General features: G+C 38.3%; 1 protein-coding gene and 1 long non-coding RNA gene across 9 annotated transcripts; one reads left to right on the forward strand and one right to left on the reverse strand.

Moving 5' to 3' along the window:
* Positions 1-2,357: 2,357 nt before the first annotated feature.
* On the reverse strand, positions 2,358-25,004 carry LOC121909689 (adhesion G-protein coupled receptor G2). Of its 5 annotated transcripts, none has more exons than XM_042430262.1 (33): positions 24,734-24,999; positions 23,190-24,079; positions 22,906-22,960; positions 21,062-21,219; positions 19,686-19,759; positions 17,536-17,607; positions 17,108-17,178; positions 16,249-17,024; positions 15,259-15,295; positions 15,135-15,172; positions 13,987-14,117; positions 13,820-13,898; positions 13,525-13,574; positions 12,208-12,255; positions 12,039-12,106; positions 11,886-11,929; positions 11,750-11,789; positions 10,678-10,712; positions 10,421-10,539; positions 10,196-10,313; positions 9,569-10,029; positions 9,266-9,476; positions 8,687-8,843; positions 7,756-7,920; positions 7,063-7,185; positions 6,611-6,656; positions 6,419-6,522; positions 6,124-6,248; positions 4,978-5,349; positions 4,608-4,891; positions 3,673-3,774; positions 3,323-3,475; positions 2,358-2,677 (listed from the first exon to the last, which is right to left on the reverse strand). In XM_042430262.1, exons 4-33 carry the CDS (start codon positions 21,154-21,156, stop codon positions 2,574-2,576), a joined length of 4,302 nt encoding a protein of 1,433 aa, XP_042286196.1. In that variant the 5' UTR covers positions 21,157-21,219; positions 22,906-22,960; positions 23,190-24,079; positions 24,734-24,999; the 3' UTR covers positions 2,358-2,573. The 5 variants fall into 5 exon arrangements, with proteins under 5 accessions (XP_042286196.1, XP_042286197.1, XP_042286195.1 ...); XM_042430263.1 differs by lacking the exon at positions 24,734-24,999 and having other exon boundaries at positions 23,190-23,284; positions 23,870-24,619; XM_042430261.1 differs by lacking the exon at positions 23,190-24,079 and having other exon boundaries at positions 2,358-2,673; positions 22,923-22,960; positions 24,734-25,004.
* On the forward strand, positions 11,274-22,895 carry LOC121909691. Of its 4 annotated transcripts, XR_006099500.1 has the most exons (5): positions 11,274-11,311; positions 14,017-14,143; positions 20,616-20,742; positions 21,152-21,275; positions 21,998-22,895. It is a non-coding gene; the product is annotated as an uncharacterized LOC121909691 (long non-coding RNA). The 4 variants fall into 4 exon arrangements; XR_006099498.1 differs by having other exon boundaries at positions 21,152-22,895; XR_006099501.1 differs by having other exon boundaries at positions 11,284-11,311; positions 14,017-14,073; positions 21,152-22,895.
* Positions 25,005-25,626: the final 622 nt, after the last annotated feature.

Raw genomic sequence — 25,626 nt, forward strand, 5'->3', positions numbered from 1 at the left:
TTATCTTTGTTGTGTCTGTTTGGGAGGGACAAGTATGCTTTAAAAAAAAAAAAAAATGTAATCAGTTTGAAAATCACAGATGTAAATAATAAAGTGAATGATGGCTGAATTCCTTTCAGCTGCTGCGGTTTCAAGGTCCTGGTATTGCGGATGCTGTCTCACTGTCACACTGTCACAGCTTACTGGGACACTTGAATAGAAAAATGCAATCGTTAATGTTATTATTAACACCTGTGTTTTTCCTACTATGATAAGTCTAGAGGCCTATAACACCTTATTAGTCTGCCACTTAACCCAGAATAACTGAAAACACCTCACCCTACAGCTACAGGGAGGACAGTTGTCGGAGTAGTGAACACCTCAAGCATTTAAGTAAATGTCCTAACAATTATAGGCATACATCACAAAATACTACTTGAAGATACAGTGGGCCTCTACTCCTGGTGTGAATCATTTTTTTGCCACGCTGGTTGCATGGTGGTGGGAATGACAGTGTTGTTCCAATAATTTCACCCAAAGTGAGTATTTGAACAATTGAAATTCATGTTACCCATATAATGAACCCTGACAACATGTTCTCATTCCCAACTCGTCAAATACGGCAGCTTGATAAGTGGCCCAAAGCTTCAAACTGACGCTCTACGTACCCCAACGTCAGTTTTGCACGTGCAGGGCTGTTCGATCGATATCAGTGGTTTAGTCTTCCGATCAAGAAATGTAAGTCTGGGATGCTTTTTAAATATGTGCCTCCAACATCATCGAAGATCTTCCAGTCCCTTAAATGCACCTCAGAGGAGAGAGGAGCGAGGAGCCACGGGTGTGTCCTCTGCCGAAGTTTTTTTTTTTTTTTTTTTTAACTGGCCGGACGGCAATACCCTTTGGTCCAATGTGTTTATTGATTGGTTACTGATTGGTCAGCTGATCTGACGGGACAGTTGTTATAATACTGCAGATCAGGAAAACTACCTGTGGAACAGAAATGACGGCACCAACAGCAGCTTTTCATATTTATTCATAGTTTTTTATGAATCAATCATAAAAAAAACCCTCGTCACTTTATTTTTTTCTCCATGAGCCAAAAGGCCTCTTTCTACTTTTCCGTTTCAAGTACGTCTCAGCTCATTCATGATATAAAATCATCCTAAGCCTGAAAAGGACGTCAGACATTCATAAACTAAATTAGCAATGTTTTCTTGCTAATTTATTCCGCAGGCTTCACCTGTTTTGTTTCTCCTTTTCGTCGGTTCTGTTCTTTCAGTAATTAAGGGGTTTAAATGGTCTATTTGTGTCTTATTCTGTGACAGCCAGACGTTGCTATAGATAATCAAATTATAATATTTGGAGCAGTTATCAGGTGTTTTCCTACCAGCTATCAATATGTAGAAAATATTAAGTAACAGTTTGAAATGTAAATTAACTATACTTGAATCTTATGTTTAAACGTTATAGTTTAAACTGTTACTTAATTTCTACATATTGATGGCTGACTTCTATATATTTGACAGTTGAGGTGCTGTGCGTCATGACGACACTGGAATAAACGAGGACGTCCCGTTTGATTGCTTAAATTCCTCCATCCTCACGTCTCTCTCTCTCGCATCCTCACTGGGGGGAAAGCGAGGGGACACGTTAAAGAAAAGCATCACTGGACTGATGGTCTAATGCAGTTCATTCTGTTTCCTTCCAGTTCATAGACCAACGGAGCTTCTCGCGACAGAAGCGGATCCCGTTACAGCCTCCTCTCCCCGTTATCACGTTCCTTCTTTTTACCGTCAGTTTCCGCTCGTTACCTGCATACACTGTCTTTTCAAAAGTAAGCTTCCGTGTTCACAGGAAACAACAAAACAAGAACAAATACGTTACAAACGCAAACTTTACACATGTGAAGGTTACACATGCACGAGGACGAGACCGCATCCAGCATATTAATCCAGCGATAATGGAATATAATTAATTATATCAAATGAAAAGAGGGTTAGACTTAGGTCTAGGCTACACTGAGGCAACATTACAGGATTACAGGCTATTATTTCTGACTCTAATCGCGGTGACGGAGGAGGTAATGCATGCCGGGTAATGTTGTTGTTTTTTTTACTTTGATATGTAGTATATTTATAAAAAGTGCTACGATCGTGTTTAATCAACCAACCACTTGTAACCTTGTATAACTTAATTCAACTCTGGTGTAAATGGTTTAATGTTCAGGAAACGTATTTTGGCTGCCTTTGTGGAAATCTGCAGTCACAGCAGGGCTTTATGTATTCATTATTAATTATATTGGCCAATCAAGCCTTTCTAACTGCAAGATGAAAAATGTTCTCTCAGTTAAGACATACAAACCAGTCCAACACGAATGCAATGGTCATCTATGTCTGCAAGCAGACTCACAATTTTTATTTCATTGAAAAACTGTAACCTTATGTTATTTGTAAATAAAGTTTTTCGTTCAAAATCAGTAGCAAATGTATTGAAGTACATAAACAGTCCATAAATTACTCTCTAGTCATTTACATTATATACAAAAAATTTAAAGTAACAGCCATTAAACAGTCTGTTCCTTTTTTTTGTTTAGATCAGGGTGCTGATTGGTGTCTGTGCTGCCTGTTGATCTCGTTGAGGATCACATCCCTGTTGTGGTCTTCATCAGCGGTGATTGCTCTGTCTTCAAAAGGGCTACCTGAAACACAGCATTACTCTCATTATTCCTAATAGGTAACATTTTTTTGGCAAACAATTTTTTCCAAAAGCATTGTTACAAACAAAATCAATTTAAAAAGCAATATAAATTCTACTTTCTTTTAATACATGTTGGACTGACAGTGAGCAGGAATATCCTGATTTTAATGATACACACTGTATGTACATATGTGGTAATGTAACAGGTCAAAATTTGTACGCACTTCAAAGTGTTTTTCAAAAGGTGTTTGTTTTTTCATGTGGTTACAACTCAAAAGTGTTCATTTTGAGCCAGTAACAATCGAATAATATTGCTCTGACTCACTTGTGTACAATTTTAAGCCAGCAAGCTCTCATCATATGTCAAACCAAACACACCTGCAGCAATAGATAAGCTCTATTTTTGACAGAGTTGACAAGCTAATAACAAGCTAAGTGTACGAAAAAGCATGAAATCATCAAAATTTGGTATCAATGAGCAAACATCTCACAGCCAGATGGCTTTTACTCCCACCTGAGGCCACAAGAGGAAAGGTGAAAAGCACAGAGCTTTGATAAGGAGGCAGCATGTCATAGTTACCATGACAACTTGGGGTCTTACAGTGAGCCGACAAAGCAATCACAATTGCGGACTGTCTTGGCTTACCGATGCCGTGAAACTGCTCTGAAGAGTCACTGACAAGGAAGGAGGAAGAGCTGGATGAGTTGTTGAACTGGGAGGACTTTGACGATTGAAGAGATGTGAGTCTGGTCACTGATGCCTTCTTCACAGTCTTCTGTGTTGCAGTACGACTCCACTCTGTGAAAAGAAATTTTACAAAATAACGGTGAAATGAGACAATAATTACCATCATCATGCACCTAATGCACTCAAGTCTGCTGTCCATATTCAAAGGAATCAGAAACCAGGTGCAGAGTAACATGAGTGTGAAATGTGTGAAGGTTTGTGGACCAGATTCAGAAAGAATTGTAAAATGAAAAGTGAACATCTGTAACCTGAGTTCTCTGCTAGTCTCATTCTGCCACAGCACAAGTAGGTCCTCCATTGCCTCCGCACATTTTCCTTCACCGCACAGTGTAGCACAAATATAAAGAAACCTATAAAACAGAAACAGCATTTATACTTCAGGTGACAAACTCTTGAAGGCCTACAGTATGAAAAAAAAAGATATTTTAGCTTTAAAGTCATTACATCAACTTTACAAACACAACTACAATGGTGGGTTCCGGTCAGTGAGTATGATTTGTCAGCTCTCTGCATACAGAGTCACAAGTGCTGAAGACAATTTACTTTTTATGGCAGACAAGTAATTACCAACAAACTCTATATGATAAAGTTTGTTACCAGTGTTTGATGTGAGTCCTCTTGCATAATGTAATGTTTTGATCACTACAAGACTGAAACCTTGTGAAAATGATCAATCCAGTTTATTACAACTTGGATCTTATTATTTTATATGTAATTATAACATTATACTCGCCAAATTAAATGCTGAGATCGGGGATTGAGATGACAAAAGAATTGAAAAAGCAAATTCATTTGGAAGTAAAAATGAACTTCATTTCAACTTTGATCTACTATACTTGCCATAGTTGTGCACACACACATTTTTTTATGCACTGAAGGATTACTGCTGACATTTCACATCCCCTTTCTTTCAGTTTAATCTCCAAATAAAGAGGTTTGGACAATGAGGTTAAAATGTTGGCATGTTTACAACCTGTCTGATTCATTGTAATGATGCTGCCATGTTCCCAGATGTCAGCGTATCTCTTTGGTAAATACAATGTTATCATAACCAATTGTAATGATAAAAACTACACATAAAACTACACATGGAAGATCCAAGTTTTAATTTTTCTGTGAATACACTTAAATGTTCCTCCTAATAATTAAATAAATGACACACCCAGGTATCCAGTCATCTCACCTTGAAAGGAGTTAAAGATGGCAAAGAGGTACATGAATGGCAGGTTAAGGGGCCCCCAGGCAAAAAAGGCAAAACCCCAAGTGAGGCCCAGGAGGATAGTTATCCCCGCCACGCTGCGCACATCCTGCAGAGTGGTGCGGTGCTGCACGTTGTGAGGGTTCTGCTTCTTTAACCGACACAGCTGGACCAACACCACAATGAAAATGCTGAAGTTGAACAGAAAAATGACACAGAAATAGGCCACCACTGCCACGTAGAAGGCATTGTCATTTTTCAGCCAGCAGCTGTGGGAGAGGATGGGAGAGAATTAAAGAATTATAGTTTGTGTTTGTTCATAATGTGCAGATACAGCACTGGACACAAGACTTACAAGGTATCAGAAGTGCCGTCATCAAACTTCCCATAGGAGACAAGACCGTAGTTATTCTTGTCAATCGCAATGACAATAATGACCACGATCATCGGGACGCCCCAGCCGACCAGCGAGAACTTCAGCATGTAGCGTGATATGTAGCTGTTGAAAACCTTCACAAGGGCCAGGTACATGTGGATGGCCTCGAGTCCCATCCAGGTGAAGGAAACTAGGAGGAAGTAGTGAAGGAACCAGGCAGTGGAGATGCAGAGGCCCACAGCATCTGGGTAGAGTGCCAGCCATGCATCTACCAGGAAGACCAGGTTCAGCATCAGCAGAGCCAGGCACAGCTGGATCAGGATTTTGGATGGAATGTCCTTACGCAACTTCCTGCAGTGTTCAAATGGTTTAGACAACATGAAATCTCTCAGAGGACTCAATGGACAGTGCGTCTACTGTAAAAAGCGCTGTAAAAAATATACATGTCCCTTAGCACATTCTTATTACTGCATTGCAAGTCAGATCCATTTGTGAATTCTAGCGGTAATTATTTCAATTTTTATATATGATTAAATTTGTTTACAACTTTCACATTTGAAAATTTTCTCGCCTCCCTTGTCTTTTTGTACAGAACAGTCACACAGGCAAAAAATTGTCTTGCCTGGAAGATGATCTGCAATAGTATTTGAATGAAAATTTTAACCTCTCTCTCTTCTCTTCCTCCACCAGCAAGGTTGGTTAATTTGGTTGGTTATTTTTTTTTAATACATACCATAATCCACGCACTGCATTTATTACTGACCTACCTGACATTATTTTATTTTAGCTTAAGTTAAAAAAAGGTAATTTGTTTAAACTTTATTCATGTGTGATTTCCTTTTTTGTCATTCACTCTAGACCAGTACATGACAATTACTAACAAAGCCAAGATCAGCTTCATTAATTGCTATCAATTATAGAAAATATATAGTGGATTTTTCAATATAATTTTAAAATATTGTATTTGATAACTAAGAGATAAGAATCTTAGGTGCTTTAAACCATAAATTAGTTTTAAATAATACTGTAACTTTAAGTTTAACTTTAAATGCATGCTACTTCAATGGTAAGTATTACAGTAAAAGTTGTATGTGTGTTATATATTTTGTGGTTCTCATTACTCACCCGAAGGCCAAGTAGGTGAGGAGGGTGATGGACAGGAAGATGGCAGAGATTCCACAGCCAATATATGTGATGAAGGTCAGGATGGTGGCCTGGATACGACTGGTTACGGGCTGTCTGGAGAGGTCCTGTAGGAGGGGGAAAAAAGTGTAGTAGTACTTAAAAATGTGAGGCTCCAAGTGTAAGTCCCTGAAAAGAAAAATCATCCCTGAATAAAGGAGCAATGGTGAGTGGCAAATTCTTCAATTAACACCAAAATCAAAGGATGCACGAAAACAGAAAGTAAACATTTTCTTACCAGCAGGATGGCAAAACTGGTTAGATGGTTGCAGCCACAAACGGTCTCATTATCTGTGCTGTTTCGGACAGAGCAGCCGTTTGGATTCCAACCACCTGATCCCTCTGCCGACAGAAAATAAAGATCAACCATGTGTTCGTCTTTGGTCATTTAACTTCAATTAACTCTGACAGACACTTTTAGAGAACTTACTATTTAATGTAAAGTCCCAGAAAACACACGTAGCCACAAAATTAGCCTGCAGTTTGGGAAAAAAAAAAGAAATGAGCTTGTATCACTTTCCAATAAAGAATTGAACAGAATCATTTTCTTTTTCCTGTGTTGAGAGTGACAACAACTGTTCTGTTGCTAGCGCTTCATTTTTGAAGCTGTGGCTCACAATTGTTATGTTTGTTATGTGTTGTGTGCTATGTTATGTTTGTGGCCTATCTGTATCTGAATTGCAGCCACTATAATGTGTAAAACCTTCACTTGTGCATTTGGTCCTTTATCCCTTTCCACCCCTAATTTAAAATGGGCTCGTCTGATAACACATTTAAAGCATTGTGTTCATTTTAATGTTCCTGTACACAAATGTTGTTGGTTTCCCTTATTTAGTACATTTAAGTCAGTCTGACATACTATTTTCTTTAAACCAGACTCACTGGAACAGGCTCTGTGTTCCTCAGGTGAATTATAACATCGTCCTGTAGTCCTGTGATCGACAGGTTGGCCACACTCGCTCCCAGGATCCCACTATTAAGTTTGCGTATTCCCAGAGATCTGTCCTGCATGGCCATTTAGAAGAGACAATGCAAGTAAATTTGTCAAAAAATTGTCAAGTTTGCAAAGATAATCACTGTGTCCCAAACCCATGGTTCATCCTGAGTACTACAAAGTACACTCAAATCAATTACTGTGCTTACAAAAAAAAAAACACTTGATGGACACTATTCTCCCACAATGCAATGCTCAAAGGAAATGGAGAAGCTGCTCTCAGCTGCAAAACAAGTAATTATGGATGGTGGTGTAAGGATAAAACTCAAAGAACACCTCCAAAAACAAAACAAAACAAAACAGTACACTGATTTAGTTGTATACTCACTGCCAACACAGTATACTAAACAATACTACAGACAGTATGTACTGGGACACAGCAACAGTTTCAATATGTAATTTAAAATGTAGTCCATCAGTTTCCTTTAAACACTACATCATGAATATAAAACTGAAAACGCAGAAGATAAGAGTAATAAATGTCTGTATTGTAATCAAAAGCCAAGAGTTCTGTTGCTCCTCAGTTAATGATACTGAAGGCATATCTAGCTTTGAATGGGACGCTTGTTAAACATATAGACCTGGAACACTGTGCTTTTCTGGTAGAAGTTGAACTGGACTCTGGAGGCCAGCTGCTGCTCCTCGGAGGTTAGGTCCTGTGTGAGAGAGGGGGGCAGCCTGATGGAGCCCTGTGGGATCGAGGAGTCTTTTCTCGCACTCCTCCTGTGCCTCGGATCCCCGCGGACCTGAAGCACACATGGGGCACATACAGAGAGACACAAGCTTAACAACCAAATTTTATCACCACAGATTAATACAGCATGTGTTTAAAACAATGTTTTTATTTGGGACAACTGACATCAATCTGTCTGCAATAGTTATGCTGCAACAATTCAACTTATTTCTTCTTCAAAAGGGTGATACATGTACCAAAACAAGTGTAATAGAGATGTAACCATAGAAATCATATTAGAAGTCATGTCACTGTGATGAAAGTTGTAGGTTGTAGCCAGAACTGCTGACCTGGTTCATCTCACTGAAAGTTTCCATGTGGCAACAGCAACACTGAAGTACAGGACGAGTGGAACTACTAACAATAACGAGCACTGTGTTCCTATTAAATGTCTCAGTAAGCCGCCTAGATGGAAAGCAGCCATAATTCATGTTATTAATTACACGTGTGCTTTTCATGCTGTGACAGGTCAAAGTTTCTGCTGTGAAAAATGTTTGCTGTGACCAAGCTCTTTATTGACTCTTGGCATGCACAAAATACTTAAATAAATCTGAATTAGTTAATAATTAATTTTGACTTTTTGATGGCTGTAGGTGCATTTAGTATGTAGCATTTGATCTCAACCTTGCAAATCTTGTACATATAGAACTCTACATGTGCTGTGAAATATCTGTTATATACCCCACAGTATCCCACCGCTAGCACTTCTCCAATGTTTTGATGTATGGCTTATAAAACTCTTAATACAGATAGAATAAACTGGAATATTCCTGTCTTACCTGCACATCACTGGGATCTGAGATGGAAAAAAATGTTTCTTGGAAATTACTGCCATCTGCTGCTTTCACAGAAAGAGCTACAGCCGGCGACAAGAGTGTCTCAGTTGTTTCTTCAAGGAGCAGCTTCAGTCCCACTGTATCAACAATCCCTATGATCCTGAAAAAACAGAAAAAAGGAAATTAACTGGTATGACATGGTGTGCAAAATAACAATAATTCATTATTATCCAGCAAAAATATACAATGTATATAATAATATAACTTTACATACTATTATAGGTTATTTTTAGAGTAATTACCTTGAACTCGGTGCAGTTCAAGGTATGCATATATATATATATATGTATTTTTAAATAATCACAATCTCTCTCTCTCTTTGCCTTTGTCAACTTGTATGAAAGCGTATTTGTGTGTTGGGAGGATAAATAGAGACAAACCATGACTAAACCAAAACACACGTGCTGTGTGAACAAAATTAATCAACATAAAATAACTTGTGGTGCAAAAAACCCCAAGTTGTAGCATTCATTTTTTTTAATAGTACACAATATGTTAGAGAATGTAAAAGACGTCTGTAACCTGTTGGAGGAGGCGGCCAGCGTTTCAGGAGTAGCGCCCAGCAGATTGCTGACGATGTTGATGGAAGTGTTTCCCAGAGCCAGGCTGATGTTGGGGCCCGCCAAAAGATTCTCCAGCTGTGATACCAGCTGATCCACCTGACTGGAGTTCAGTTTGGACACATTTGTTGTCCGCTCAAGCAGCGCGTTGGCTTGGCTCTCACTGCTTTCAGCTGCAGTCAACCAAAAAAAAAAAGATACAAGGCTGCTATAATGACGTAAATCTTACAGAGATGTACACATGAGCAGAGGTGAAAGAACAAACCTGTTTGATTGGTTGTTGGTCTCTCTGAAGGGATAACAGAAACTGATTCATTTCCAGTAGTTGTGTTGAGTGTTGCTGTTGCTGTCACTGTGACATTAGCGACATTAGCAGCAGTAGTGGCAACATTAGTAGAGACATTAGTGGAGACAGTAGTGGAGACATTAGTGGAGACAGTAGTGGAGACATTAGTGGAGACAGTAGTGGAGGCAGTAGTGGAGGCAGTAGTGGAGACATTAGTGGAGGCAGTAGTGGAGACATTAGTGGAGACATTAGTGGAGACAAGAGTGGAGACAGTAGTGGTGGCGTTCAGGGCTCCAGTTGTCGTGTTCAGTGGGGGTGAAGTTACATTTACAGACGAGTTGGTGGTGTCTGGTTGCATGGTTGTCACTTTTGGACTGGGTGTAGTGACTGGCTTCTGAACACATTGCTCGTCCAGCTGCAGAAGCACATTTCCTCCATTACTTTAAAGAGATAAATTAAGATATTAGTTGCAAATATTTGTAAAAATCTGACATCAGGTGGTACAACTGGACTACAAACAGCCCTGAAATAAATTATGTTCACTCAGTTTGTAAAGTTTTAGTTAAGTTTGTGCAGAAGATAGGAAGGTAAGAAGATCATACAAACCATTGGAGGATTTGAGTTTCTTGTATTACCATGCAGAAGTCTGAGGGCTTAAGGTTAGTGTTAGACCATGTGACCAGGGAATTCAGTGGATTCCCGCCAACTGAATTTCCACAAATCGCTGTGTGACACATGAGATAAAACACAAATGAAAAGTTGTTTTCTTGACAGTATGAAATGATGTTGAATTGACTTGTTGACTTGTTTCCCTGTAGTTAAAATACACACCTGCTCGAGTCACTGGTCCATCATAACGAATGCCTTTCACAGACTGAAGCACAATCATCACAGCTGCTGACACGTTACAGATAGGAACCTCATGAGCAAAGCTTAAAATCACTCTGCAACTACAATAAAAATAAATTTAAAAAAAAAAAATCAGAAGAGCGCAGATTTCAGTCAATGTTCAAATGTATCAGATGTATCAATTCTAACAGTAGAAAGTACTTTTCTTTTCAAAGGTAATGTGATATCATTAGACTCACATTGTGTCGGTATTTCCACAGCTCCCTTTGGCATCCTGAGTGGAAATTTCCTTTTTAGTCAAACTATGTTATGTGATTATGTTACTAGGGCTGTAGTCTGCTGGTCGACTGGTCGATTAGTTGGTCGATATGCTCTCGTCCGACTAAATTCTCATTGGTCGAATAATCTCCGTGTTATTTTCATAAGGAGAAAAGTGCTACATCAATAGCTTTCCAGGAGCACTCCATTATTTCCTGCGGCGAGAGGTACAGACTAACAAATTACCTGTGAAAACGGGGGTGTATTCAAAACACCCCCATTGTTTTCACAACTTTGAACTCGCCTAACCTAATGGAGACCACTGGGTTTAACTGTACTCAACGTTTGTTGAACGTTTACTGAATCTGTGTTTCTCCATAATGACACAACGAGAACCCCCACCAGGCCAAAAAAAAAATTAATATTTGATTTTGATTTGAAATCGATAGCGTTTGGTAGTCTCTGTGCAGCGCTGTTCCGGTACGTGAGTCAACCTCTGTCGTTGCCTGGGAAACTATTGGTAGCGTGGCTCCGTTAAGGAGTATGTTTGAGTAGCGAGTGGGAAAGAGCGAGGGGCAGAGAAGTGACGGTGGTACGAGCGGAGCAGAGGAAAAGGTTAGTAGTAAGTTGTCAGTCTGGCTGTAGATGTACAGTACAGACTACAGTGTGTCAGTTAATAAATGCTAAAAAGTCACGACTGTTGTTTCCCCAAATGTTGGAAAAGTGAAGTTAACAACAATGGGTTAGCCTAACCTGAAGACACAAACAGAGAAATACAGAACAGAGAAATGTGTGGCTGCCGAGTTTACTGTGCACTCTGTCCCATTACATCGCCCCCCCCCCCCCCCCCCCCCCCCCCCCCGCGAAGATTATGTGCGGTTTTAGTCGACCAACATTTTCTTTGGTTGACTACAGCCCTATATGTTACAGTGACACATTTCAATATTATAGAGAAAATGGTTTGATTAGTTTTGCTCTAGCAAATAGACAATATAGTCATAGTAGAGAATATGAAAATTATGGAAATATGAATATGCTTTGGTTGCTCATTACCTTGTATTCAGACGCAATGCTGGGCAAAGGACATGGAACACTACGAAGGAACATTTTAAAGATTATGACTTAATGAATGCATATTTATTCATATAAAATTTAATTTGTATATGCTTGAAGAATGGCAAAAACTTACCCTCTACTTGGAGGGCAGGTTAGTGGATGTTTCAACTGAGATATCTGTTAAAATTCAAAAGATTATTGTTTGATAATTAGAGACAAATACTAAAAGATACACTCACATGTATGCATGTTCTATGTGTGCACACATACCTGTGCATGAACTTACCATGGACAGGAGGTATGACATGTCTATCTTGGGATTTTGTATTTCAACGCGAAAAGTGTAGTATGCATCTAAAAAACAGAAACAAAATGAAAGCTTTCTTATAAAAAGTGATGTTTATTTAGATAATAATGTTGATGGTGATGGTTTTGTTAGTTGATAACACACTAACCAGTCCCATTGCAGTAAGCAGAGCAGCTGCAGTTGTTTTTCTCCTTTTCTGAAACATTCAAAACATGTTGGTTTACTGTCTTTAAATGTCAGTGTGAATCACAGCAATTTTAAGTTCTACAAGCAATGTTCAACCTATCTCATTTCACCACATTTTGTAGCACTGCGCCATAATTTTAAATCTGACAGAGGAGATATTAGGACAGGCTGAGATTGTGCCACTAATCTACACATCTAACCTCTAACAAGATGGTGAGAACATGCCGCTCAAAATTTTCGACAGTGATCAGAGCTTTGGGTTTCTTTGATAAGTTTATTTAATCAGATTAATTCTTGCATTTTTCATAAGTTTCCGTCAATATAGATGATAAGAATCTGTGAGCAGTTGTCTTTATGTCTCCCTGCAACAAGGATTTAGATGTAAGAGCCTTTAGCCTTTTTCCTGGATCATAGATCACTGCCAAAATCAAGGATCTTTGCCATTGCTGAATCACAAAATAGCAGCCAGATTAGCAAAGAGACTGTAAACAGGGGGAACAGATTGCATTGTTCTGTCTTAAGGTAAAAAAAAGCCTACCACCACATCTAAAGCTCAAAAATTAAAAAATCTCATTTGTTTAATCCAGACAAAAACCGAAGTGTAAAAACAGCAAGTTGCTGTTTTACAAGGGGATTTATGTGCAGGAGAGGAGCAATAACTTCAAGGAGTCTCTGCTGACTGCCTAGCAACCTCACAGTGCTTACAAGGTACTGCTCCTGGACTAAAATAAACTCTAAACAAACAAGATATAATGCGTTTATTAGTGAGCTTTGGCAGGAGCCTTATATGGAATGGACAGATATGAGAGAGGTAACATATAAATCTTCTCATCTAACGCTATCCATAAAAATGAATGAGCATAAATGCTGAACTATTCCTTTAAAACCCTTAAATTGCTCTGTGTAGGTCTGTGTTTTGACATGTACTATAATATATAAACTCATGTAGTGTTTCAGTAAGAATAAAGTCTAATCAATTGAATTGGCCATGTGTAGATTTCAGAAAGATTTTAGACCTTCAAATCAATATGGATGTGCTGTGGCACTGCAGATGGTTTGAATATTTAGTGACTCTCGTCAGGTTTTCATCCATCAGAAATGTGTAAACTTTGTAAAGGTTTGTTTGACATTGTGGGTTATTGTGTGCGGATCAGTGGCATGCGTCCAAATTCAATCCATTTTAAAATCAGACTTTAACACATCAATGTGTGGTGATTTGTTAAAGCGGTACTTTACTCTCTCTGGTGTTAAGACGTTTAAAAGAAATGTTAGAGCTCACCTGGACCACAGTTAGTTGTGTTGTATTTAGATGCCACATATGACTCTTCACTGTTGAAAGATAACCAGACACCACACCCAAAAACCTCATAAAATATTAAAAAAATGCCAAGGCAATACATTACATCATCATACTGGACATATTTAACCTAAAGATCAATTCATAAATATTGGTTTAGAAAGTACAGCTTTTCAAAGTATGAAAAAATGTCACAGTGGTCTTGTTTTTAATGATCATTTAATAAATATGTTAGGGGTTAAAAAAGGGGAAGCGTTGTAAAAATGAAACAACTCACCATGATGCATTGTCTTTTCCAGTGTAACTGCAAATCTTTGCCTCTTGGGGATTGCTGTCGCACTTATTTTGTAGAGAATCTGTTAAATGAGACAAAGGGTTGTTTGCATCATTACTGTTGGTATGTTATGTATTGTTATTTTGTATTTTAGAGTATGCAACACTCACTCAATCTATTTGCTCTTTTTCCCACCACAGAGATGTTAGACAAAGTGTTACTGGCTGCACAGAGAGTACGGAGGATACAACATGGAGGTATGCGCTGCCTCAGCCTCAGTGTCACAGTGCAGTTGGTCTTCCTGAAGAATAAGGACAATGTTAACAAGTAGATTCGTTACACTCTTTTCACTCATTTCAAAACTGTTATTAAAGGACAGGTTCACATTTTTTCAAGTCTGTCTTAAAACAACAGTCAGGTGCCCAAATTAACATTTAAACATATTTTTCTTGCTGTAATCAATGTTCCTCCTGTTCATACTGACCATTATAAGATCCCTTCATAATGCACTTACAATGTAAGTGATGGGGACCAAATTTTTAAAAATGTATTTAAAAGTTAATCTGACGCTAATACGAAGCTTTAGCCGTCCAAATGAATCAAATCAAGTCAATATCTTTAAACGTTAGTCTTTTTAGTGCCAAAGTTCTTCTTTTTGTTACTACACTTCCACTGCAGCTCAACAGGGAAACACTGTTTGAGGAAACAAAAAAAGGGAATTTGATCCACTTGATATGACTAACTCAGACTGCTGAAACCTCATATAAGCTTCAGATAAACCTTTAAATGCATTTTTGCCCAAAATGACTGTGTGGACACACTGTGGCTTTTGTCCCCCATCACTTACACTGAAATGGCATTTGAAGGGGATCTTTTAATAACCAGTGTGAACAGGAGGAATGATTCCAGCAAGGAAAACCTCTTTCAGAGTTCATTTGGGCACTTGACTGTTGTTTTAAGACAGACTTAAAAAAATTGTGAACCTGTCCTTTAAAATCCTTTTTTCATTTTATAACTGAAACTGTATTACCTCAAATAGTGGCCTGGGCCTTTATTTACCTCAGCTGCTGAGGGTACCAGGCCTTCATTGGAAGCAGGCTTAATTTACAGAGAGGCCTTTATTTCTAATTCCCTCTGTTTGATAAATATACTTGCTCATATTTTAGTACGAAGCCTCCTTGTTTTCTGGTACATTTGTTTTTCACTATTAACATCACATTACTAACATTTCATAGTCCAAACGATAAACTGATTAATCAAGCAAACAAGATTCATTAATAATGAAAATAAAATTTAGTTGCAGCCCTATTTCACTTACTTTATTGCAGTCTTCATGGCGCATGAAACTTCAATTCCCTGTTAAAACATAAATCAATTGTGATTCATATGATCCTTCTACTCACATGTACTGTAACCCACAGACACATTTTAAGGTTGCTTACTTGAAATAGGCCAGTTGTGTTACTGTTACTGCTCTCACTGAAAAATAAATTGTACATCATTAATTAGTTAACAAGACTATAGTCATGCTAGTGGCTCTGTGAGTCTGCGCTTGTACTCTACTTGTAATGTGAGGCTTCTCCTTAATACATCCATGGTGCTTAAGCACAGTGCTATGAGCTAAATGCTAACAGCTAATGCTATCATGCTCACAGTGGCGAGGCTAACATATTAATGTTTAGCAGGTTTAATGTTTACCATGTTTTCCATCTTAGTTTAGTGTGTTAGAATGCTAACATTTGCTAATTGGCGCTAAATTCAAGTACAGCTGAGGTGGATGGGAATATGATTGGTTTTGTTGGGACTTGGTCATAAACCAAAGTATTGGATCTGATGATGGAGCAAGATGAAAAATTAAGGGATCTATAAATTAATTGGAATTTATCTTGACAAGACCTTGAATAATCTGCAGCAAATTTCACAGCAATCCATCAAATAGTCATAGTCAAATAGTCAAGATACTTCACTCAAAACCAAAAATGTCAACTCCATAGCGACACTAGAGGAAAAATCTGGGCATCACTGAAGTCATAAGGATTCAACCTGTGTGAAATGTGAATGTCTGTTCACAGCAATCCATTAAAAAGTTTTTGAGATATCTCAGTCTAGACATACTGAGATAGCTATCTCTAGTGGTTTGACTCTGTATGATGATTAAACAAAACACATGATTCATTTAAATCATTAAAGTAATAAATCACATAAAAGGTAGTTGTTCCTACTCTATGATTAGGTGACCTCTGGGGAACATAATTTTTCAATGATGAGTTCACTATTACAAGAGCATACTTATAGTTCACAACAGCATTAAACAGTGGGAGATGCCCCCAAAATATTTAATTTGTCATCCAATTTATGAAAATGTTTGCACATCCTTTCATTTGTGCACTCATTTTACAAAAAAAACAAAAACATTGCAGCAACAGTGATACCTGGTCAGTGTTTGTGCCAAAGTGACACCAATTTGATGAGGAAGGCGCTGCTTGCCGGCTCTGATCCTGCTGCCATTAGGTGAAGAGTTATTCCAGTTGTTGCTCTGTGTTACATCGTCTGTGGTAATGTGATTTGTTGTAGCTGTGGTTGTGATGTAGCTTTGTAACGGTGTGGTGGGTGCAGGTGTGGTTGTGATGTGGCTTTGTAACACTGCGGTGGCTGCAGGTGTGGTTGTGATGTGGCTTTGTAACACTGCGGTGGCTGCAGGTGTGGTTGTGATGTGGCTTTGTAACACTGCGGTGGCTGCAGGTGTGGTTGTGATGTGGCTTTGTAACACTGCGGTGGGTGCAGGTGTGGTTGTGATGTGGCTTTGTAACACTGCGGTGGGTGCAAGTGTGGTTGTGATGTGGCTTTGTAACACTGCGGTGGGTGCAGGTGTAGTTGTGACGTGGCTTTGTAACATTGTCGTGGCGGCAGGTGTGGTTGTGATGTGGCTTTGTAACATTGTCGTGGCTGCAGGTGTAGTTGTGACGTGGCTTTGTAACATTGTTGTGGCTGCCGTTGTGCTTGTGATGTCACTCTGTAACGTTGTGTTTGTAGTTGTGGTGTTTGTCTTTAACGTTATTGGTGCTGTGGTTGTGGTGTTGCTTTCTAATGGTGTTGTCTCATATGAAGTGTTTGCAGATGTAGTTTGGAGAGAGGTGGGTGCAGCAGTTGTTTTTTCATGGTTTGAAGACACGCAGTTCTCCAACTTGTTTTGGAAAACTTGGCGAAGCTGAGAAAAGGAACATGGTGCTCATTTTTTGAATCAAAGGATATAAACATCATGCATTTGGTATTGTAATTCTCCCTTCATACCCAGGATGTAATTTCTGATTCATTCTTCTTCTGTCCAGTCACATCCACAGTGACATCCACAAAGTAGTAGACTGCAGTGAAAAGGAAAGGCAGAACATAGTCAAAATCGATGCCACAGAGACCAAGGTAATGGTCAAACTCCTACATTTCCCATAATGCAACCAATAGCAACTTTTATAGGTAAACAAAATTGGTAAACACCCCATCTTTCAAAGTCCATGCCACCCACTAGAAATGCAGGCTTCCTGTTTTTTATATTTGTTTGTTCATTAAAATGTGTAGTCTCTCATCTCAGACCAAGATAACCCAGATGACATCAACAGTTGTGGTTTGACAGAGCCTGAGATGAATGTTTGCCCTTTTCTGATTACAGATGTTTCTACTGAAGTGGCAGTTAGTGAGATGATTCTCAGCATTTGTAAGTGTACCTGAGGTCTGTGCAGTTGTTGCAGGAAGTGAAGGAGTGGAATGAGCAGCAGAGGTCTGATTACAAGCGTGACCTGATGGGGAAACACAACAACAATCATCAGTCAGCACAGAAAGAATGAGGAGGAACAAGGAAATCAAACATAACTTCACAACTAGTGCAGCCCTGGAAGAAGTTGTCACGTTGTTGTCATCACGTTTCCTCTGAATTCATTCTTTTGGATGACTTAAATGAACTTGGACTGGCTTTCTAATAACTCATAGTGCTTAACTGACATCAGTCGACTTCAAGTCCCACAAGGCCAAATAAAACATGCCAGTTAAAATCAAATATGATCGATCTGATATCAACTAATAAACCACTTAATTATCCAATGTCTATGTTCAAGACATCGGTGACCATTGCCCAATTAGCACTCAAAACCACCAGACAGACTCCAAACGATGCATTGGCAAGAAAAACAATGTTAAACATTTTAATGAGCAGGGTTTTGTATGTATGTAATTTCTAACCCTGAATTAGTTTTTAATATTTTATGCACTTTTTAATACGCTATAAAAACTCTCCCCAAACATCTCCAAAGCTCTTGTTGTCCAAGAAACATCTTGGAAAAAAGTCAAATCTACCAACGGTCTGGAGTTTTAGGCACCAGTGAATCAATTTTATTAGAAAAGCCAAATCTGACTATTACTTGTCCTCTTTTGTACACTCCTGTGGTAATGTATCTGAGTTTTGGAAGGTTAAATCCTTCAATCCTTGAAAAAGAATTGCTCAACCTCTCTTCTTTCTGCTATCTTTTATGATAATCAACAAATAACAGATAAGTCAGATATGTGTGAGGCTTTCAACTATTATCTAATTTAATCTGGCTAAATGTTCAGCAAAGACTTCACAGTACTACTACACCCTTTAATGATTGTAGATAAGTCATGTGTTTTTAACCAGTCTGGAAACAAATTTTCTCTGTAAGCCAGAGTGACATTTACAATTAACAGGAAATCTAAAGGTGAATGTAATCTAGTTTCTTCCTCTTTCATGGTAAAGTGCTGACTTACTTGCACCAGGTAACCAGGTATCTGGTTGGATAATTGGCTCACTTTTAAGACCCTTGTGGTAAACTGAAGATCAAAATCTATATATCCATATATCTATATATTTCTATATATTTCTGAAGAGTAACAAATCATGTTTTTCTTCAGCTAGTCTGAAGACTATCGTTCATTCTGTCTGCACTTAATTATGGTGATACTGTAGCCTCTTGACACAGTGAATTACACTTAATCACAGGTGATAAATCCTTCACTCACCATTGTATCTTGTATGAAAAGGTGGGATGGTCCTTTTTTAGTCGACAGAAGGGAGTTGCACTTAACATTATTAATCTATATAGCTCAAATGCCAAACGATCTCTGCTCTCTGATCTTAATACAGTCATTATTATGTCAGGTCACAGGATGTTTTAACTTCAAACACTTGGAAACAAACTTGGAAAAACTAGTTTTAAATACTATGTTCCTCACAAGTTAAAAAATCTGTCTTGTTGTAAAAAATCTTGTTTCTTTTGAAGATTTTAAAATATTAATAAAAATTAAATAAATAACTTCAAAATAAAGAAACAAAGAAATATAAAATGTTTCAATACATGTATCAAGTTATCCTGAAATATAGGACAATTTCCATATAGTTGATTTGGATCAACCTCTATTCTCTTGCACATGAACTACAAAATGATAGTGTACTTTTGACTAATTAGGTTCCTCAAAAGTGTTCGAGAAGCTCATGTTTACTGTACTGTATGTGGTAAGTTCCCAGTTGTCGAATAACAAACACAAGTTTGTTCCTCTGTTATATTTTCCACCTTCCTCTGCAAAGAGGCTACAGCATTGTGAAGTTTTGCATGAAACATCAGGCAAGAATAACAGGTTATGGTATATATTAGTGAGGAACTTAGCACATTCATGTGTGTGCATGTATGACAAAGGCTTAGCAGCAGGCATGTCTGGCATGTCAAACGTTAAGAGTTTATAAATAGAGGTGCAGAGATGTCAGTACAGATAAGGTGACCAGCTGACAGATGACTCCTCTCTATTGTCACATTGTCACATTGTCGCAGACAACCTTATTTTTTACTCTATCAGTGTTAGATCTTACCTGCCAGCAGGACAACGAGCAGGTATATCTGCAACCAGTGTGGCTGTCTGACATGTGAGCCTGGCTTCTTCACTCTGTAATATAACAAATAAAGTTTTTTAAAGTTTTTTTTTTTTTTTAGTTTATTGACCCATGTGGAAATGTCTGGTTTAAGTGTCATTGTTGTGACATGGCACATTTGACAGCTATTGTTGCACAATATCTGGAGAAAAGGGTGAAAGAGGTGAGTCATACATAAAACTTCCCGGGCTAATCACAAACAACTCTTTCATTCACATCAAGCTAATGGATGCTAAAGGCTTTTCATGTAATTATATGTATTCAAGATTTTATCTTTGGTTCTGATCATTCAGTCAATCAAACACAATATCCTGAAGAAATGAATGAAGCTAAATAAAACACTTGAATGCATTCATGCTGAGAAACACCAACAAAGTACAACAGAACAAACACATTACCTTTGTCACTGCTACGCAAAACTGTAAATACTAATATATATAGTACATACTGTGCTGTAGACACACATACTTTCCATTAACAAACAGTGAATGTTTGCTTAGGACAAAGCTTTTCAGAGGTGATTACATCTTATGAAATTGTGCTGTTATCAAGCAGTGAAAATACAAAGAGATACTGTGTTAGAAGACTTACATCTATATCTTAGTTGGGTACAGGTGCAGGACAAAACGCTGCAACAAAACAAAATGAGAAGCTGTCCACACACTGAATTTGCAAGCTCCCAAATTGTTTTTGCAATGTTTTGACCTGCATGGTTTTAGTTAGTCAAAACTAATCTGGGCAAACAGCAATTGACGTCAACTCCTGACAGGCAAGAACAAGATGAAGCCAAACTTAAGTGTGATGTCCAAAATAGCAACTGACAGGATAAACAATGTTCCTTGGCCAATAAATCCACTTGTCTTGTTTCAGTTTTCAGATATAGATAGAGAAATGAAGTCAGAAGTTGGCACAAATCCATGGACTCATCCTTCTTGGCAAAGTTTCCTTCAGCCCCTTAATACCAACTGAACATCACTGTAACACCACATTGTTGCTGGTTCGTCCTCTTATATCTTTATAGTCATAGAAATATTAACAGTAATATAACATTTAAAACACAGCATACTCTCAAACACATGAAATAAAAACATAAAGTAAGATAATGAGATGAAAATGATAGTTTAAATGACAAAAATTGTAGAATGAACCATATAAAAACATTTTAAATGTGATTTGAAAGTAGGTTGCCGGTTAAACATTGTATAAAGGCAGATATGTCTGAATAGAGAGATTAATCAAATCAGCTCGGCTATGATTGCCTGAGATGAGCTGTGATCCCAATTAAGATAAAGGAGACACCACCACCAAAATATTACCTGACAGAGGAGGCATACATGTGCGAACAGGAAAATCCACCAGAACAATTGCCTGAAGCTTTCATGACTTTTATGTCCTCATTTTCATAGGACATAACGCCTCTGTAGTGCCGCCACCCCAAGTAAAGGGCAGAAGATGGTATTTGAGCACTGGAAACCTTTAAAGAGAAGTTGCAAAAAAGCAGGTCGGCAGGCTGGAGTACGTACAAAAAAGGTGAGATGTATTTATCAAAAATATTAACTAAACAGAGGCAAAAATGAATCCCAGGAAATCCAACAAAAATAACTTAAGCCATATTAACAAACAAATAAAATCTACAGCGTCACAGAAAGTTGCCACCTCTCTAGTCTCTTCAATAGACTAGTGACTGATCTGTTACCTTCTCAGCCTCACCTAAGTGGAATGTACCATGTTAGGTTACCGTAGGGTGAGCTAGACTGATACTACAGCTTCAAAAAATGAAAACAACATTGGTTACACACACAGCTATGAGTGTACCAAATTATACAGAATGTCATTTACTACAGAACAGTTTTATCATTCCTACCTCAACTTGACGGAGCCTAGTGACTCACTACTACCAGTTACCACTACCACTGACTAAGGAGATGATCTGCCCATCATCACAGCTGTCAAAAAGAACGGGACTGAAGCCCTTCAACAACTGAAACCCATATTACATTTGTGCGACATGACTGAAATTAACACAAACATTAGACTGACATTAGTGATTTAACACAAAAACACTAGTAATGTTGGGAACCAGGGCTTAGTGAAAAGCGAGAGGAGTAACTTTTTCACAGTCCCATTGGCAAAACTGAAACTCAAAAACAAAGCTAAACCACATTAGACGTGTATTTTCATCTCTCATATGAGGCAAACACTTTTGCTGTCAGCAGGCTGCTGTGTAAGTTCACTGTGACTTTCTCATGCAGGATCAATAGTTCACACATGTGGCACGCCCCTGAAACGTCAAGTGGAACAGTCACTTTACCTCAGGCAAGTCTCACTCAACACTTGTCCTAAACAAATGATTTGATTTTACACCAAATCAAAAAATGTCCATTGGGCTCTGCTATCATCCTAAAAAAACACCGTACACTACTTTTTTTCCCTGGGGGCTATTTGAAGAAAGAGATGTAACTTTTTTTATCTTGTTTGGCAAGAAAGGTGCGCCTCAGGGTGTGTCTAGACTCTGTAAACAAGGGTTTCCAGGGAAACACTACACAGCTAAAAGAGTCCTGGCTTTGAGACATTTACGTCAGAAGAAGTCACGCACCACTAGCATTACACCAGTATGTCTTTCATGTTATGCACCTGCTTTTTAGGACTCTGCTGATTGTCTGTCACTCACCGCCACCACTGCGCTCATTATCACACACACATCTATTTCCTCCATTGTTGTGGCTCTTTAACATGTGTTTAACCAAGCATAATAAATACAATTACACAAACACAGTTACACTCTATATTAAATACAGTTACACTCTAAAGAGTGCACACACACATCTGGGACTGTGTTTTTATAATTTAAAGGACATTAAGGGTATAATAATCAATTACACTGTCATTAAAAATGTTCTAATATAGGAACATATAAAAAGGTACATGTTTAACTTGTTTTAGGCTACATAAAAAATAGATTTATATTATCAATGGAAAACACTAGGACCTGAGGCCTGGAGACAAACTACACTGGCAAAAGATTTAAACTTGAATTTGATCCTTCCTTCACAACCTAATGACCCAAAAATGTTTTATTATTTTTGCAGCAATTATTTAATACCTTTTTGATGCAGAAAACATAAATAAATGATTTTATAACATAAATAAATTAGTGTACCTTTCTGTGTAGTATACCTTCCAGTTAGATTTGATGCTGCTCCAGCTTGTGTTTTCTGTGAATAAGATAAAAAGGTGTAGTTCTATAACTGCAAACCAGAGGGAGTCATACAGAGGGATGCAGAAAACCACAGGTGAGGTTTTGATATCTTATTATTCATTCCAGCAGAAGGCTGGGAGACACAGTGTTGGCAGAGCAGATCCAAATAGTTTCTTTCACCATCAACAGCCTTTATTTGGCTTCTCCATTCTTTATGAAAGATAGAAAAGGATGGCAGTCCTTACCTTGTTATTGTCCGCTGCTGAGCTTTGTGTTTTAGTCACGTACTACAGCATTTACAACCACTTCACCACAATAGATCATTATGTGCAGTCACACCCTACATCAATATTTGTACAGATTTAAAATGGTCCAGGTGTTCTGAGACATTGTTATAGAGGTGCCAGTATGACTTCACTACATTAGACTAATGCAGTACCAAATATATAGGGTGGTCAAGACAAGGGGGAGTCAAGTAGAGTAATATTAATATTAGTGGAGCTCTAGCACCACACAGTGGAAGTAACATAACATATAATAGAGTAGTTTTCTGTCTGTGCAGTTTGGATGACGTAGGCCTGGAGATCTGACAATCTGTATGAGCAGAATGATACTCATAAAGGACTAGTCTGACATTTTTGGAAAACTACTGATTCTCTCTCTTGCTGAGAGTTAGATGAGAAGATCAGCACCACTCTCATATCTGTGTGTTAAAGTTAAAGCTACAGCCTGAAGATGGTTAGCCTAGCTTAGAATAAAGTTTGGAAGCAGGAGAAAACAGCTAGCCAAAGGTTAAAAAACAAACAAACAGAAAACAAACTGCCATCAAGCATCTCTAAAACTCACTAATTAACAAATTATACCTTGTTTGATTAATCTGTACAAATACCAAAGGTTAAAAACACCAAGTTGTTGGTGTTCATACCTCCAGAAGAGTTCAGAGACTTGTTGAATCAATGCCAAGGCTGAAGAACACCTGTTCAACACTAACACTTCAGTCCAAAATCTCCTATAGGTGTTCAGTTGAGTTGAGATCTGGTGACTGTGAAGGCCATAGCATATGATTCACATCATCTTCGTACTCATCGAACCATTTAGTGACCCCTCATGCTCTGTGAATTGGGGCATTGTCATCCTGGAAGAGACCACTCCCATCAGTATGGAAATTTTTCATCACAGACTAAAGGTGATGACTCAGAACAACTTTGTATTGATTTTCAGTGACCCTTCCCTCTAAGGAGACAAGTGGACCCAAACCATACCAGCAAAATGCCCTCCACAGCATAAAAGAGTCACCAGATCCCCTCACTGTAGGGGTCAAGCATTCAGACTGTACTGGTTTCTCCTTTAATTTGTCACCCGTCTGTACATTCACCAGATAACCAGAAGCAAGACTACAGATAAATGCTAATGCAAATGCTAAACTTGTTCTGTATCTGCTGGATGTGTAACTTTGCTAACAAATTTCTCCCATCAATTTAAACAATTGATATGACATTGTTGGGTTCACAGCATAGACTGCATAAAAATAATAGACGTAACCACCGTGACATCACCCATTGGTTTGTGGACTGCCTCTTGAGGCCTCGAGTTGTGTTTTAACATCACCAACTTGGATTTTTGGAGCCAGAAGTGATGAGAAGTGACCATATTTGGATGAGAGGGTGGAGCTGACCCTAACGCTAGCTGCTAGCTTGGTTAGCAAGATGCATTTACATGATAATGCTAATGCTAATTTTAGCTAGTGAACACAAACAGGCTTAAAACCATTAAAACAAAATTTGGTTACCAGAAAAACTGAACATCCGACTCCTGAGAGGGTCTTTAAGTACAACCAAGCGCTGAACAGGACTTTTTAGGTGACATAAATGTTTCAATTAACTTTCATGACCTGAAAACACACTGACATAGCGAGTGTTATGGCTGCTCTGTGAATCCGTGGTTGCGCCATGTTTACGTTACCTAACTGACATTGTCGCCATGGTAGCAACTTGCCAATCACAACGTAGTCACACCCTAAAGCATACCCTGCTTTATCATCAAATTTAAATTAAATTGGACCATAGTTTACAAAATGAACATCATGCTGTATTGAAGACAACTTGAAACTAGCGATTGAGACCATGAACTCATTAGGAAACTATTTACTGAGGTAATACATCAAGTGAGAAGTAAGAGTCATTTTTTCATAGACTTCTATACAACCAGACTTCTTTTGGAGTCAGTGGAGTCGCCCCCTGCTGGCCATTAGAGAGAATGCAGGTTACTGGGACTATCGGCTTGTTCATAGCTTGTTTCTACTGTCCCCAAGTGGCCAAAATCTATTGTTGTAGGTGTTCAGAAAAATGGAAACCTAAACGATTTCATGACAGCTGTATTATGTACCTTTCAGAAATTAAAAAATCACCTATTAAAAAATACTGTTGCATTCTTCACATGAAGTAAAATACATTAAAATCATTATGCTGTCACCTGTTCACCTATTTTAGGTTTGATTTATTAAAGGCGGATAAGATGTTTATGAATGCAAAATAGATTTGTGGTTCAAAAGTTAGTATAGACTCTACTTATGAAGGGATACTGTGAAGGGTCAGAATATGAACAGTATGTAAGGGTTAAGATCCCATCTGGACACACTGAAATACACTGCACAAACTCTAAAGCTGTGAAAACTAGAGAATT

Source organism: Thunnus maccoyii, chromosome 13 (assembly GCF_910596095.1).
Source record: "Thunnus maccoyii chromosome 13, fThuMac1.1, whole genome shotgun sequence".
Taxonomy (NCBI): domain Eukaryota; kingdom Metazoa; phylum Chordata; class Actinopteri; order Scombriformes; family Scombridae; genus Thunnus; species Thunnus maccoyii.